General features: G+C 52.5%; 1 protein-coding gene across 2 annotated transcripts in view; it reads left to right on the top strand.

The window, feature by feature from the left end:
- The window catches only part of PFKM (phosphofructokinase, muscle), a 144985-nt gene that overhangs the window by 108563 nt on the left and 19217 nt on the right, over positions 1-17205 (top strand). For both annotated transcript variants that reach the window (XM_075337144.1, XM_075337143.1), the window contains 3 exons: positions 2368-2438; positions 4149-4236; positions 16615-16767. In XM_075337144.1, the coding sequence (XP_075193259.1) occupies positions 2368-2438; positions 4149-4236; positions 16615-16767 (312 nt within the window). The remainder of the gene's footprint in view (positions 1-2367; positions 2439-4148; positions 4237-16614; positions 16768-17205) is intronic.

The following is a 17205-nucleotide window of genomic DNA, read 5'->3' as shown; positions in this document are numbered from 1 at the left end:
AGGGTGGGGAGCAGTTTTTCTCCACCACAGGGCTCAGGGTACGTGGACTCAGCAGGAGTCCACCCTTCAGATCAATGTTCTGGAAATCAGGGCAGTGTATCTTGCCCTACAAGCCTTCCAGCAGTGGCTGGAAGGAAAGCAGATCCGAATTCAGTCGGACAACTCCACAGCGGTGGCATACATCAACCACCAAGGCGGGACACGCAGTCGGCAAGCCTTCCAGGAAGTCCGGCGGATTCTGATGTGGGTGGAAGCCACGGCCTCCACCATATCCGCAGTTCACATCCCCGGCGTAGAAAACTGGGAAGCGGACTTCCTCAGTCGCCAGGGTATGGACGCAGGGGAATGGTCCCTTCACCCGGACGTGTTTCAGGAAATCTGTCGCCGCTGGGGAAGGCCGGACGTCGACCTAATGGCGTCCCGGCACAACAACAAGGTCCCAACTTTCATGGCACGGTCTCGCGATCACAGAGCTCTGGCGGCAGACGCCTTAGTGCAAGATTGGTCGCAGTTCCAGCTGCCCTATGTGTTTCCCCCTCTGGCACTCTTGCCCAGAGTGCTACGCAAGATCAGGTCCGATTGCCGCCGCGTCCTGCTCGTCGCCCCAGACTGGCCGAGGAGGTCGTGGTATCCGGATCTGTGGCATCTCACGGTCGGCCAACCGTGGGCGCTACCAGACCGGCCAGACTTACTGTCACAAGGGCCGTTTTTTCCATCTGAATTCTACGGCCCTGAACCTGACTGTGTGGCCATTGAGTCCTGGATACTAGCATCTTCAGGATTATCTCAAGGGGTCGTGGCCACCATGAGACAGGCTAGGAAGCCCACGTCTGCTAAGATCTACCACAGAACGTGGAAGATTTTCTTATCCTGGTGCTCGGTACAGGGAGTGTCCCCCTGGCCATTTGCATTGCCTACTTTTCTTTCCTTCCTGCAATCTGGTTTGGAAAAAGGCTTATCGCTCGGCTCCCTTAAAGGGCAAGTCTCAGCGCTATCGGTATTTTTTCAAAAGCGTCTAGCACGACTTCCTCAGGTACGCACGTTCCTGCAGGGGGTTTGTCACATCGTCCCTCCGTACAAACGGCCGTTAGATCCATGGGATCTGAACAGGGTACTAGTTGCTCTCCAGGAGCCGCCCTTCGAGCCTCTGAGGGATGTTTCACTTTCTCGACTCTCACAGAAAGTGGCCTTTCTGGTAGCGGTCACGTCTCTTCGGAGGGTATCCGAGCTGGCAGCGCTGTCATCCAAAGCTCCCTTCCTAGTTTTTCACCAGGACAAGGTAGTGCTGCGCCCGATTCAGGAGTTTCTCCCTAAGGTGGTATCCTCTTTTCATCTCAATCAGGATATCTCCTTACCTTCCTTTTGTCCTCATCCAGTTCATCGGTATGAAAAGGATTTGCATTTGTTGGATCTCGTGAGAGCACTCAGAATCTACATTTCCCGCACGGCGCCCCTGCGCCGCTCGGATGCACTCTTTGTCCTTGTCGCTGGTAAGCGCAAAGGATCGCAGGCTTCCAAATCCACCCTGGCTCGATGGATCAAGGAACCAATTCTTGAAGCCTACCGTTCTGCTGGGCTTCCGGTTCCATCAGGGCTGAAGGCCCATTCTACCAGAGCCGTGGGTGCGTCCTGGGCATTACGACACCAGGCTACGGCTCAACAGGTGTGCCAGGCAGCTACCTGGTCGAGTCTGCACACTTTCACCAAACATTATCAGGTGCATACCTACGCTTCGGCGGACGCCAGCCTAGGTAGAAGAGTCCTGCAGGCGGCGGTTGCCTCCTCGTAGGGGAGGGCTGTTTTGCAGCTCTAACTTGAGGTATTAATTTACCCACCCAGGGACTGCTTTTGGACGTCCCAATCGTCTGGGTCTCCCAATGGAGCGCCGAAGAAGAAGGGAATTTTGTTACTTACCGTAAATTCCTTTTCTTCTAGCTCCAATTGGGAGACCCAGCACCCGCCCTGTTTCCTTCGGGATTTTTGTTTTTTTCGGGTACACATGTTGTTCATGTTAAACGGTTTCAGTTCTCCGATGTTACTTCGGATTGAATTTGTTTAAACCAGTTATTGGCTTTCCTCCTTCTTGCTTTAGCACTAAAACTGAGCAGCCCGTGATCCCACGGGGGGTGTATAGCCAGAAGGGGAGGGGCCTTACACTTTTTAGTGTAATGCTTTGTGTGGCCTCCGGAGGCAGTAGCTATACACCCAATCGTCTGGGTCTCCCAATTGGAGCTAGAAGAAAAGGAATTTACGGTAAGTAACAAAATTCCCTTCTTTTCCCCAGAAATAAACACTAGTCGATCGTTAAAATTTGCTCCCCAAAATGTGTTACAAAACATAACATTATCTTCATTTTTATTCAACTAGATTGAAGAAATTGGATGGGGAGGTGTTGGCGGATGGACAGGACAAGGTGGTTCACGACTTGGAACTAAAAGGTAGCTTTTTTTGTTCTTCATTGTATACAAAGTTTCCTGTCAGTGTTAGGGGGTCTTGAATCCCACAATTATTTGAGAATTTAGGAAGATGGTGAGATTTTCAGGGTTTCTGCCAATGGTAAGGCTATGCTCACATTTCTGTTTGCAAATTCGAATTGTCTATCCCATTTTAGGAACAGACAAACGGAATTAATTTCCAAAAGGATCCTTGACATCACTGACACAACAGAAGCAGAGCGACCCCATTGTTTCATTTGGGGTCCATCTGAGTTAAGTTTTGTGTCCACTTTTAGAACAGAAGAAAAAGTACATGAAGCAGAATATTTTTTTTCCGATCTAAATACAGATGTCACACTGTACTGAGAGAGACAATGAAGCTACAAGCAGTGCAGCTTCAGAGTGCAGTAAGCAGGCAAACCACAAGAGGGCAGTAGAGTAGTCAGTAAGCCAGATTAGCAGCAGGAGGTCTCTTCAATGGTACAGGGAAAATCAAATCGTGGTCATGTGATAGCCGAGGGTCAAAAGCCAGAAAGTCACGTATGCAACAGAGGGGAGAGACAAAGCCAAAGTCAGGAACGAGGATACAGGTCAAATGCCAGGAAGTCCAAGTAACGTACAGGGGTGGAGGATACACAGGTCGGGACTGGGATCAGGCAGACAGGGATGGGTGAACATAAGACAGGAGCGGGTAGTCAGGGACTGGAACGGACAGACGAATGGAGGAGTGTACGTGCAAAACAAGGTAGCAGGGAGGCAGAACAGATCAGGTAACTCACGGGATCCAGTAACACACGCCACAGAGCATTAACTATCACTGGCACTGCACCGGAGGCACAGCGCCAGGATATAGCGTCCTGATATCCGGAACGAGGCAGGATGGGATTAACCCCTCACATAACCTGTAACCCTGAGCTGGAAAACCATTCATGGCTCAGCCACGGCTGACACAGTCATAAATCATGACACAGACACATAAAGCAACACAGACTGATCCTCTAATATGAGAAACCACTGTTCACGTTTGGATCTGTTCTGTAATGGATGCTTTTTGGACATTAATTTCATTTGTTAGAGTTGATGCAAATCGAAACGAATGTCCATGTCCATCAGCCATGTCGGTAAACTGTAGTTGCTCAATGGGAGCCTTGAGAACCACCTCTTATCTTCCAGCATAGTTGGTGGTTCTTTAAAGTGGCTGGCCCGGTGTGACGTCACATGTCTTTTACACCTCAACGATGACATCACACAGTCCAACTAAACAAAAGAGAAGCTGTAGATGCTGGCAGGTAAATAGCTGGTTCTCAGGTCTCCCATCGATCAACTACAGACTATGGTCCAGGTCTTGATTCAATTTAGGCCGTTTATTTTTGCCTGTTTGTGAAATGGAACGTCTGAACAGAACTGTGAACAGAACCCAAGACTGGGTGATTACAGTCTTATGAAGCCGGACCTTCTGACTCCCAACAGAAGTTCATCATACGTAATAATAATGTATAGCTGACTTTACAGTGGAATTTATTTGCATATTCTGATTATCCAGTGTGTTGGTGGAGTACATACAAAAGAGTGGCCACAGTTCTGCAGATTATCATTTTTTTATCTGCCAGGCAGTGATGTGATAATGGAGCGGGATTTCAATGTAGTTGGGTCCATGTCTGCATGTGATTATTATCTAAGCATTGTCATTACTTCTTTCTGCTTGTTTCATAGGGTGCTGCCTAAAAAGTATCTTGAAGAAATTAGTTGCAATATAAGTAACTTCAACATACATGGACTAATCATTATTGGAGGTTTTGAGGTACTTTTTATTTTTATACTGGGGAATCTTACTATATCCGCAAGACCCAGGTCAGTATTCTATGACTGTGGCAGAAGAGCCCTGCAAAACCTCCTCCTACCATCCGGCACCCGCGGCTCCTCTATTGATTAGCTGGACTGATGTTGCTCCAGGCTGGCTAATCAAAAAAGGAGCCGGTGATCCTGGCAGGTAGGGGATGATTTCCAGGGCTTCCATCCATTAGCCACAAATTAATGATCTGCCTGCTGGACCAGAGTCTAGCAAATTGATTTGCTCATCTCTAGTATCTTTGGCTTCTATGTAACATTAATTTCTTGCAATGATCAGTGAAGGGGAAATATATTGCTACTTGCAACCTTTTCCGAATATCGCAGCTTATTGTTGAGCAAGCTGTATTTTCTTTTTCTCCATCGTTTCATTGGGGGACACAGGACCATGGGTTATGCTGCTGTTACTAGGAGGCTGACACTAAGTAGACAGAAAAAGTTCGCTCCTCCCCAGCAGTATACACCCTGAGCCGGAGGCGGACTCAATCAGTTTTTTGCTTAGTGTCGTAGGAGGCTGATGTGGGCCGGCTGGGCCCCCTTCAGCCACTTGATTTTTTGCGTATTTTTTTCATTTTTTCTCGGCGACGCTCGTCGCTCTCATCCCTGTTGTACTTCTGTTTCTACAGGTATCGTTATTCTTCTTCGCTCATCCTTTCGCAGCCCATGTGGGTACCACTCCCCTGGGTCGCAGAGGCTTGAGACATCTGGCCCTCTCCCCCGACCAATTTCCGTGGTACCACTCCCGGGTCGGCACGCGGGGCAGAACCTTCCTGGGCACCCCCTTTTCACCCTGCGGTATCACCCCAAAGGGTGTAAGGGGCTCGGCAATAGGGACTGGACCTCCGCAGCGCGTCTGGATGTATGCTGGGGCCCGCAGCGCTGCTACATTTACAGGTAGTCCACCTCCCTGCCTTCCTCATTCTTCTCCCTGGTGCCGCAGCCACTCCTCCAGGGTGTGGGGCACACAGGCACAGGTGCAGAGCTCCTCGCCTGCACACTGGACAGGGGCGACGCCGCTGATCAGGTAGGACACCCTCTCCTACCTTCTCCTCCTCGGGCGGCTGCGAAATTTAGTCCCCGGTCTAGGCCTAGTCACCGGGCGCCCCGGCCGCATCGGGCGACAGAGTGCACCGGCGTGCACGCAGAGCTCCCTGCCGGCGCCCCCGTCATCGCTGCTGCGCCGCCGCCGTTCGCTGGCAGGACCGCCGGTCTGTATCTTCCCCTGCACCGGCAGCCTCAAAATTTAGGCCCCGGCTTCGGCCCGGTCCCCGGCGTCCCAGGCCCGCCTCCTGCCGCAGCACTATTGGACCCGCCGGCCGCTCCGTCTCCGCCCTCCTCCCAGCCCCAGGCATCACAGGAGGGGCGGTTGAGGATTTTTCCCGCTCTCCTCGGCCCGCCTCCAGCCTCCTCAGCATCCATTTTAAAAAAAAAGAGGGATTATAGCAATCCCCTGGTCTGCGGATTGCTGAGGCTGCAGCAACCCTCATATCGTGGAAAAATAGACCAAAATTAGCCACGTTCATTAAACGATAGTGGTTGTTTTTGTTTTTTTCTTTTATCATGGGCTGAGTTATTACAATATGTAAATGTAGATATATATATGTTAACTCTTACGAGCACTTATCGGGGTCTTGGTTTGCATCAGAGATACAGTTAGTATATGGCTGTTCCCTCAGTTGTGAATTACCCCAAATGATGTCAGATTAGTGTTTACAGCTACCGCAGCCCCTGGCACTGCACGCCCCTGTATCCCGCCCCTGCCGCCTGGTTAGCGCCCGGTCTCAGGCCCTACTCCCCTCGCTGACGTCCCTCGGGTTGGTGCGCATGCGCTGCGTCCCCGGCCGACGCTCTGTCGTACCATCCAAAAAGACTGGCGCAATCCCCCCGGGGAGATGAGTCCCGTACCAGGGACCTTTTCCTCTGCCCAAGGCGGACCCGCCAGGTCCCGTCTTCTGCGCCCCCAGGTTTCACCTTAATCCCCAGGTCCAGACTGCCTCTCCTCTGGTAGCCTTTCGACCTTTCGAGGATGGCCCAGGCGTTCCACCTCTGCTGGACTTCGAGCAGGAGAACCCGGATGTTTGGCGCATGACTAATAGCCTGGTAAGGATGGTGAGTCAAGCCTTAAAGGTACGGACAGCCCTTTCTCTCCGTGCACGCACCGGGGAAGGTGAGTCCCGTACCAGGGACCTCATCCGCTGCTCGAAGCGGACCCGCCAGGTCTCGCCTTCGGCGCCTCCCCCTGGTTTTTCCTTCATTCCCAGGTCCAAAGCTCCCGCTTGACCAGAAGCCTTCCGACCTCTCTGGTGATGACCCAGACGTACCACCTCTGCTGGATTCCGAGCAGGCGCCGAGGTTCGGCGCATGCCGAATAGCCTAGGAAAAAATCGGTGAGTCAGACCTTAAGAGCACGGATAGTCCTCTTCTCCTCTCTGAGCACACAGGTCTCCTTTAAGACTTTTCTGGCGGACCCATGATGTTTTCAGTGGACATCCAGTAGTTCGCAGAGTTACTGCTTCATAACAGACAACAACCAGACAGGACGTTTACCAGCGGTAAGTCTTGTTATTGTCATTATCCCTTCTCCAAAGGGCTCCGGAGAGTAGGGGCATGCCCCCCTGTGATCGACCCGCCAGGGTTCCACCTGGCTTATCATCCCTAACGTGACGTCTCTCAGGGACTCCACGGACACCCTACGCAGCGGACTACATTCCATCTCTGCCGATTCAGAACTGGTTGACATCTTCGGTAAGTACCTTCTCATCACAGCCCTGGCGTTTACCAGCTGCACGGCCTGAGCCTATAGCAGCAGTGTGACCACCCGTCGAGGCCTCTGACTCAGGATCTGGAACGCGGGGGCGACATCTAAAGAGTCGCTGACTTTCCTTCCGCCCTTAGGTGACCGTCCCTTCGGAGATAGGTTAGTCCAGTGGATCCCCTAGGCTACGTGAGGGAAGCGTATATCTCTCCCCTAGGCTACGTGAGGGAAGAGCACATCTCTTCCCAGCATCGGCCCAGACGCTCAGGATCGTCGCCTCACCGCTCGGTTCCAGTCCGTTCGAGCCGCAACCGTCAGGGCGCCTCTATCTCTCAAACAGTCCCTCCGCCTTGCATTGCAGCGGCCAATTCCAGTTGTTTAAGAGCGCTTGCGGGGATCAGGGCGTCTGTCCCTGCACACCCTACTCTACAGGGCCGCTACGGTCACTCCGCGCATAAACGACCTGGTGGTCCAGACTTCTTCCTTCAAGGATCGTCGTCTTGGGATGTAGACCGTCATCGTCACTTTTTCGCTACTAGGATAGCTGATCTACCGGTTGGAGTCCTTTCAGACCCCGGCCCGGTAGAGCATCCCTTTGGGCACGTTATTCGAGACCGCCCAAGGGAAGTTACTCTTCACGCAGGATTAGTTTTCTTCCCCGCACCAAGTCGGGTTCGGTAGGCGAGTCCTCGGCTGTTGGTGGAGGTGATAGCGGCGGTACACTTACCAGTTTTCATCCTTGCCCTTCCAGGGGACCCCACTGAAGAACGGCGATAAATAGCTTCCGTTTGCCCTGGGGACCCGCCAATCCCTTCCTAGTGGACCAGCCTTCGTAACCGTCCCCTGGGAAGATCCCCTCTCCGTCTCCTCTGGAGAATAGTATCAACCGTTACCAGTCTCCTATGCTAGGGTAGGCTATTCCACCATTCCACAGCACGGTCCCGAGGGACACCCCTTGAGTGTTGTCTCCCCTTCAACATTCCGGAACTCAGATCCATCCGGTTACGATTCTTCACTGGGGCGAGGTTGCCCGGTCAGGTTCCAGTCGGACCATGCCACAGCGGTGGCGTGCATCATCCACCAGGGAGGCGCAGGAAGTGTCATGACAAAGGAAGAGGTCAAGAAGATCTTGCTCTGGGCCGGATCTCGTCGCTCTCTAATCTCGGCAGTACACATCCCTACCGTGGACGTTTGGACGGCCGTTTTTTTTCTCAGCAGGAAGGGCCTCGCCTAGGCAAATGGCTCCTCAACAGGGAAGTCACCAGCCAGATCTACGACGAAGGAAGACCTCCAGTCGTGGTCCTATTGGCCCCCCGATCCAGCTTTCTAGTCAACGGCGCATCTAGGGTGCCCCCTTCTCTGCACTAGGTGACGACGCCCTCGCCCGGCCGTGAGGCCAGTTCAATCTCTCGGGCATCTTCCCACGGCTTCCCATGATCTCGAGCGTTCTCAAGATGGACCAAGCCAGAAGGTGGCTATAGAGTGGCCCAGGCGAACATAGTTCACAGAACTCACTCAACCCCTCGCAGATGCCCTGTGGCGCCTTCCAGACCGTCCAGTTCTTCCGTGTCGTGGCCCTCTCTTCCACCAGGACTCAGAAGTCCTAAGTTTGACGGCCTTAATAGCGGATACCGGGTACTAGCTCGCACAGGCCGGTTGGCAAGAAGGATGCAGACAATGTTGGAGACCGGGAAGCCGGTTCCCTCGAAGATTTATTATCACACGTGTAGAGTTCCTCCGGGGTGTGAGGAGCACATCTTCTCTTCTCTCTCTCTCCCTTCCTGCACTGCTGCCAGGCTGGCAGTCAGATCTGGATGCGGTTTTCTAGCGCGTCCCTCTAAGGGCCAGGTGTCGACGCGGTCATTTCGGTTTCAGAGACTTATCACTTCTCGTCCCACGAACAAGGTGTTTCACGCAGAGAAGCGTCCATCTGGCTCGGCGGTATCACCGTCCACTAGAAATGTGGGACCTTAATCTAGCGATGGGTTCACTTCAAGGCTCCCGGTTTGGACCTTTTCGAGTGCTTCCTACTCCCACCTGTTTGGATAGGTGGGCTCCTCGTGGCCGTCTCTTTTTTCAAAGGGCATCAGGGCGGCCAGCCCTCTCTTGTTGCCTTCCCCCCCCCTTTTTTTCGGGGTCCTCCAGCAGGGCAAGGGGGGTGCTCCGGCCATTACCCTCCTTTCGGTCCAAGGCAGCCCGCCTTCCTTCCAGATAAGGAGATTGGGTTTTCGGGTCGGTCCTAGTACCTTCTCTCAGCCTGAAAAGGGCCTAGTTCGTTCCTGAGCTGGTACGAGCCCTCAGTAGTTTATGTTTTCAGGACCGCACTTTTCGGTTTACACCGACAGTCAGTTCATCCTTTCAGGACAGTTCATCCTTTCACCCGGTCCCAGGAGGCGCATGCCGGCGCCCAGGGCCAAGATTTCCACATGGATCCTTTCCGTCATATGTGAAGCCTATTGCATGGAAGACGGACCTCCGCCGCATTCTACCGTCCAAGGGGAGTCTCTTGGATGATTGGACTTCAGACGTTGACGCACTTGGTCCCCTCAGATTTGCATTAGTTGGCCTAGATGTCCTGTAATGAGAAGTCTTTTTCCAGCACATGAAACTGCATGGAGCAGAAAAATATTAATCCCAAAGCAATGTCAAATGTCTGCCGGGCCACCACCTGGTCTAGTCGGCAGACCTTTACTAGTTCCTATCAGGTTCACACCCAAGCTTTGGCAGAGGCCAGTCTTGCCGTTATCTTTGCGGGCGGCAGTAGCACACCTGTAACAAGGTAGGTGTTTGTAGGTCTGGGTCAAGCCCGACAGGAGGAAGCGGTTTCCTACCGATCTCCGGTGATGGTTCTCTTCCCACCCATGGACTGCTTTTGGACGTCCCATGGTCCTGTGTCCCCCAATGAAACGATGGAGAAAGAAAGATTTTTGTGTACTCACCGTAAAATCTCTTTCTCTGAGTCTTCATTGGGGGACACAGCACCCACCCTGCTTGTGTTTTTTGGTTACATTTTACCTGCCTGTTGCCTCAGTGGCCATATTCCCAGGCCATCGGTCGCACGACTAATTGGTTATAGTTTTTTCCTTGTCTTATCTAGGGTTGTTTGGTTCTCCTCCTACTGCTTGTGCACTAAAATGATTGAGCCCGCCTCCGGCTCAGGGGTTATACTGCTGGGGAGGAGCTAACTTTTTCTGTCTACTTAGTGTCAGCCTCCTAGTGACAGCAGCATAACCCATGGTCCTGTGTCCCCCAATGAAGACTCAGAGAAAGAGATTTTACGGTGAGTACACAAAAATCTTTCTATTTCAGTAATGGGTTGTCATCATGAAATAAAAACTTTAACCTACAGTATAAAATGGGGATTTTTTATTATTATTATTATTATTATTATTATTATTATTATTATTACCAAAATGAATAAAGTATTAATTTCTTTATCGTTCCTTCCATGGGAGACCCAGACCATGGGTGTATAGCTAGCGCCTCCGGAGGACACACAAAGTACTACACTCAAACGTGTAGCTCCACCCTCCGGGCTATATACACTCCCTGGATGACAATCTACCCAGTTCAATGCTTTGTGTTTCAGGAGGTACACACACTTGCATTCTCTGATATTTTTTCATTTTTATTTTTTGATTTTCAAGATTTAGAAGAAAAGCGGGTCCAGTCTGGACTCCCGGCATGTCCCTTCACACCCCACTCAGTCGGCGGTGCTGTTAAGGTTGACTTTACAAGGCTGGAGCCTTCACATGCCGTGCTCCTTCACATCCTCTGAGAGGCTCTGGTTTGAAGTGGGAGCCATCACGGTCCTCTCTGCTTGCAGGAGACCGGTCTCCATCCGCAGCCCTGTCTGGTTCCTGCTGGAAGGAGCGTTCCCCCCCCCCCTCAGGGACATGGCCCTGCATCTCAAAAGCTAAGTATTGAGACGTTTTTTCAGGGGTCCCGGGTACTTTTATTAGGGGGACAGTATGTGTTTTATCGTTACTGTAAATTCCGGCCGGTTCTGGGGGTTTCCCCTGAGAACCGCGCCGAAGGTGCCTGCTCGTCGGCCGCATTTTAAAATCTAGGCCCCGGCTTTAGTTTGGGCCTAGTTTCGGTTTCGGCTTCTCTGCATGTCATGCATACAGGCGCCGCCCACCGCTCGGCCAGCAGAGGGGAGGGCACTCCTCTCTGGGGAGATGTTCCCTCCCCTGTATCTCTCTCTGCATCTCTCCCTGGCCCTCCGTTTTCCCGCTCTTGGCCTAATACCCGCCCCCCTCCTCCTTCTAGCGCCATTTTCTCAGCGTTCTTACACTGGACGGCGCTGGATGCTGCAGCTGCTGCTGTTTAGGAGGGCTGACGCTTCACTTGGGCTTTGAGCTGTGGAATCCGGAGGGCACACAGAGAGCGGTCTGGTAAGCCACAACCTCTGGTTGTGGGCTTTTTATTACACTCTCAGGACATTCTACAGGAGTGTTTGCTTGCTGCAGAACTTCCACCTCAGCAGCATGTCTGTCACCCGGAGCAAGGCTGCAAACATGTACGCTATATGCACTGCATGTAAGCTCATTCTGCAAGAGCCAAGCACATACCCACATTGTGATGCCTGTGCTAATATGGTTGTGTCTCAGCCTGGAGTCTCCTCAGGGGTTCCTCCGGCTGCTTCGGCCCCGGTGGCTGAACCCCCGGCTTGGGTAGCATCCTTTTCACAAGCTATTTCCCAGTCTTTTGCCGACTCCATGGGGCAGCTGTCCCGGACACTGCTGACCATGCATCAGCCCCCTTCTCAGGGTGCTTCTGCTGCTCCTAGCTCTGCAGAGCTCTCAGAGCATGTCCTAGGACCCCGTCCCCCTAAACGGAGACGCAGGGACCCTTCTCCTTCCTCTTCCCACGGCTCTGATTCACGTGCCGAGGTACAGGGCGAGGAGGATTCGTTTACTGTGGGCTCAGACGCTACCTCTATGTACCCCATTGACTTGTCTGAGGGTGATGCGGATGTTAGTGACTTGATTGCGTCCATTAACTCCGTACTGAACCTCAACCCACCAGAGTCAGAGGAACAAGCCTCTCTGGTAGAGATGCACCAGTTTACCTCACCTAAGAAAGCTAGGAGTATGTTTTTTAACCACTCCAGCTTTCAGACCACTGTTACCAAACCCAGGGCCTGTCCTGACAAACGTTTTCCGAAGCGTAGTTCAGATGACCGGTTTCCTTTTCCACCTGAGGTGGTTAAGGAATGGGCCCAGTCCCCAAAGGTAGACCCTCCGGTGTCCAGAATCTCAGCCCGCACAGTCGTAGCTGTGGCTGATGGCACTTCTCTTAAGGATCCCACTGACCGCCAGGTTGACCTTTTGGCCAGGTCTGTATATGAGGCGGCAGGAGCCTCGTTCTCCCCGTCTTTTGCGGCAGTGTGGGCTCTCAAGGCAGTCTCTGCCTCTCTGGAGGAGATACATTCCCTTACCAGGGACTCTATTCCTGAGAGGGATGCCTTAACTTCTCAAGCTTCGGCTTTTGCATCCTACGCCATGTCTGCCATCCTGGAGGCTTCTCACCGCACGGCGGTGGCCTCCGCTAACTCCCTCACGATCCGCAGGATCTTGTGGCTTCGAGAGTGGAAAGCAGACGCTTCCTCTAAGAAGTACCTTGCGAGTCTCCCTTTTGCTGGGTCCCGGCTGTTTGGGGAACAGCTGGATGACATAATTAAGGAAGCTACTGGCGGGAAGAGTACTTCCTTGCCTCAAGCTAAAGCCAGGAAACCTGTCCAGGGCAGGATCCAATCGAGGTTTCGTTCCTTTCGTTCCTCTAACTGGTCATCCTCTAAGCCCTCGACCGCGTCCACTACCGCAACCAAGGATCGTAAATCAAACTGGCGCGCAAAGCCGCGTCCTCAAAAGACCGGAGGAGCCGCTGCCACTAAGGCAGCCTCCTCTTGACTATCTGGCTGCGCCAGCAACGTCCTTGGTCGGTGGCAGGCTCTCCCACTTTGGAGACGTGTGGTTCCAACACGTCGCCGATCAGTGGGTGCGGGATATCATCTCCCACGGCTACAGGATAGAATTTTCTTCCAGCCCGCCAAACAGATTTTTTCTGTCCACACCCCCCTGCTCCAAAGCCGCCGCCTTCTCTCAGGCCGTGGCATCCCTGCAGGCCAACGGGGTAATTGTTCCGGTTCCCGCCCGGGAACGGTTCAGCGGTTTCTACTCAAACCTCTTTCTAGTCCCCAAGAAGGACGGTTCCTTCCGGCCCATCCTGGATCTCAAGCTTCTCAACAAGCATGTTCAGGTGCGGCACTTTCGCATGGAATCTCTGAGATCGGTCATTGCCTCAATGACCCAAGGAGATTTTCTGGCATCCATCGACATCAGAGATGCCTATCTGCATGTGCCTATTGCGGTCTCACACCAGCGTTGGCTACGCTTTGCAATCGAAGAGGAACATTTCCAATTCGTGGCTCTTCCCTTTGGCTTAGCCACGGCCCCTCGAGTGTTCACCAAGGTCATGGCAGCAGTGGTTGCGGTCCTGCACCTCCAGGGGTTGGCAGTGATTCCTTACCTGGACGACCTTCTAGTCAAGGCCTCATCCAGTGTAGACTGCCAGCGGAGTGTCTCTCTCACTGTCGCCACGCTAGTTCAGTTCGGATGGCTTGTCAACCTGCCCAAGTCCACTCTGACCCCGACCCAGGTACTTATGTACCTAGGGATGCAATTCGAGACTCTGCCGGCACTTGTCAAGTTGCCCTTAGTCAAACAGTAGTCCCTTCGTCTGGCGGTGCGCTCTCTGCTGCGGCACCGCCGTCATTCCATCAGACACCTCATGCAGGTGCTGGGTCAGATGGTGGCGTCAATGGAAGCGGTTCCCTTTGCCCAGTTCCATCTGCGTCCCTTGCAGCTGGACATTCTCCGCTGTTGGGACAAGCGGATCTCTTCCTTGGACAGGCTGGTGGCTCTGTCATCACAGGCCAGGAGCTCCCTTCAGTGGTGGCTTCAGCCCCTCTCTGTCACAGGGACGCTCCTTCCTGACTCCGTCCTGGGTGATCCTCACCACGGATGCCAGCCTCTCCGGTTGGGGAGCAGTATTTCTCCATCACCGAGCACAGGGCACTTGGACTCCGTCCGAATCAGCCCTCTCGATCAATGTGCTGGAGATCAGAGCTCTGTTTCTAGCTCTCCTAGACTTTCACCACCTGTTGGCGGGCAAGCACATTCGGGTTCAGTCGGACAACGCGACAGCGGTTGCCTACATCAATCACCAGGGCGGGACTCACAGCCGTCTGGCGATGTTGGAGGTTCAACGAATCCTCCAGTGGACGGAGGACTTCAAGTCCACCATATCTGCAGTCCACATCCCAGGCGTGGAAAACTGGGAGGCCGATTACCTCAGCCGTCAAACCGTGGACAGCGGCGAGTGGGCCCTGCATCCGTCAGTGTTCAGATCGATCTGCCGCAAGTGGGGCACTCCGGAAGTGGATCTAATGGCATCCCGGCACAACAACAAGGTTCCGGTTTACGTGGCTCGCTCCCACGATCCTCAAGCCTTCGCAGCAGACGCACTGGTTCAAGATTGGTCTCAGTTCCGTCTGGCCTATGTGTTTCCCCCTCTAGCGCTCTTGCCCAGGGTTCTGCGCAAGATCAGAACGGAGGGCCGTCGAGTCATACTCATTGCTCCGGACTGGCCCAGGCGAGCTTGGTATCCAGACCTGCTCCGCCTGTCCGTAGAGGTGCCGTGGCATCTCCCGGACCGCCCAGACCTTCTCTCTCAAGGTCCGTTCTTCCGCCAGAATTCTGCGGCTCTCAGATTGACGGCGTGGCTCTTGAGTCCTGGATCCTGACGGCTTCAGGCATTCCCTCTGAGGTCATCTCCACCATGACTCAGGCTCGGAAGTCTTCCTCGGCCAAGATTTACCACAGGACTTGGAGGATTTTCCTGTCCTGGTGTCGCTCTTCCGACCATGCTCCTTGGCCGTTCTCCTTGCCGACCATCCTGTCTTTTCTACAGTCAGGTCTACAGGTAGGTCTGTCCCTCAATTCCCTCATGGGACAGGTGTCGGCTTTGTCGGTATTGTTCCAGCGGCGTATCGCCCGACTGGCTCAGGTGCGCACCTTCATGCAGGGCGCATCTCACATCATTCCTCCTTACCGGCGGCCCTTGGATCCCTGGGACCTTAATCTGGTCCTCACGGCCTTACAGAAACCCCCTTTTGAGCCTCTCAGGGAGGTTCCTTTGTCTAGACTTTCACAGAAAGTTGTTTTTCTAGTAGCCATAACTTCTCTCAGGAGAGTTTCTGATTTGGCTGCGCTCTCTTCGGAATCCCCCTTTTTGGTGTTTCACCAAGACAAGGTGGTTCTTCGTCCGACTCCGGACTTTCTCCCTAAGGTGGTGTCTTCTTTCCACCTTAACCAGGACATTTCATTGCCCTCTCTTTGTCCGGCCCCTGTGCATCGCTTTGAGAAGGCGTTGCACACCTTGGATTTGGTGCGGGCACTCCGAATCTATGTGTCACGCACCGCCGTTTTTCGGCGGTGCACCTCACTTTTTGTGCTAACCACGGGTCAGCGCAAGGGTCTCTCTGCTTCTAAACCGACCCTAGCTCGTTGGATTAGGTCGGCTATTGCCGATGCCTACCAGTGTTCTCAGGTGCCTCCCCCGCCGGGGATTAAGGCGCACTCGACCAGAGCTGTCGGTGCCTCCTGGGCTTTCAGGCACCAGGCTACGGCTCAGCAGGTTTGTCAGGCTGCCACTTGGTCCAGTCTGCACACTTTTTCGAAGCACTACCAAGTGCATGCTCATGCTTCGGCAGATGCGAGCTTGGGCAGACGCATCCTTCAGGCGGCTGTCGCCCATTTGTGAAGTTAGGTTTTGCCTACTTCTCAGTTTGGTTTATTTCCCACCCATGGACTGCTTTGGAACGTCCCATGGTCTGGGTCTCCCATAAGGAACGATAAAGAAAAAGAGAATTTTACTTACCGTAAATTCTTTTTCTTGTAGTTCCGACATGGGAGACCCAGCACCCTCCCTGTTGCCTGTTGGCAGTTTTTTGTTCCGTGTGTTTCACCGGCTGTTGTTAGTAGACAGAGTTCTGGTTTTGCCGAGTTTTACTCTATCTCTACTTATGGGTGGATGTCCTCCTTCAGCTTTTGCACTGAACTGGGTAGATTGTCATCCAGGGAGTGTATATAGCCCGGAGGGAGGAGCTACACGTTTGAGTGTAGTACTTTGTGTGTCCTCCGGAGGCGCTAGCTATACACCCATGGTCTGGGTCTCCCATGTCGGAACTACAAGAAAAAGAATTTACGGTAAGTAAACAAAATTCTCTTTTTAGTATTAATAATTAATAATAATAATAATAAGTGATAGTAAATTCTAAAAGGTGAAGTAAAAATGTTAATTTTTGATTATGACCCTGTTATAGTAAACCTCCAGGTTTGTCATTAGTATAAATGGTCTCTGTACCTAGATTTCTCGAGACGCCAGCCACTACTTGGATGCAGTAAATCTTGCAGACATTCCTCCCAGCAGATGTGGGAACCATATTGTATTTGGCAGCTGCCTGCACCTGTTCACATATGTCTTTGTAATGTAGCGTGTTTCCTGCAGGCTTTCACTGGCTCCCTGGAGCTAATGGAAGGACGTTCCAAGTATGAGGAGCTGTGTATACCACTTGTTGTCATCCCAGCCACGGTGTCAAACAATGTACCTGGATCAGACTTCAGTGTTGGGGCCGATACTGCCCTTAACACTATTACTACAGTAAGTATACGTCCCCGCATTGCCTTGTTTTTATATAAAGTCTACATAGCAGCTGCCCGAGGCACTTGGTCCCCTCAGATTTGCATTAGTTGGCCTAGATGTCCTGTAATGAGAAGTCTTTTTCCAGCACATGAAACTGCATGGAGCAGAAAAATATTAATCCCAAAGCAAACAGATAGCTGGTTGTACTTCTAGGGGTACAGTCCAGTTCTAATGCACCACATAGTCTTCGGTGGTGATGGAAATTCTGGTGGTATTAGTCTTAGTTAACATGTTTCCATGTTCAGTTACATAGAAAGTTTTCATGGGCATTAAATTACTCTCAAACAAACCCTCAAACTACAGCGGCCCGACCAGCCAAATAATTTGTGTAGTGGGTGTCTCGACTGCAGATGTCAATGAAATGATGTGACGTATAATAGCTGCCTATAGAAGTCT

This window comes from Anomaloglossus baeobatrachus, chromosome 2, assembly GCF_048569485.1.
Source record: "Anomaloglossus baeobatrachus isolate aAnoBae1 chromosome 2, aAnoBae1.hap1, whole genome shotgun sequence".
Classification (NCBI taxonomy): Eukaryota; Metazoa; Chordata; class Amphibia; order Anura; family Aromobatidae; genus Anomaloglossus; species Anomaloglossus baeobatrachus.
The sequence above is the reverse complement of the archived record's forward strand: the minus strand, read 5'-3'. Positions and strand labels throughout refer to the sequence as shown.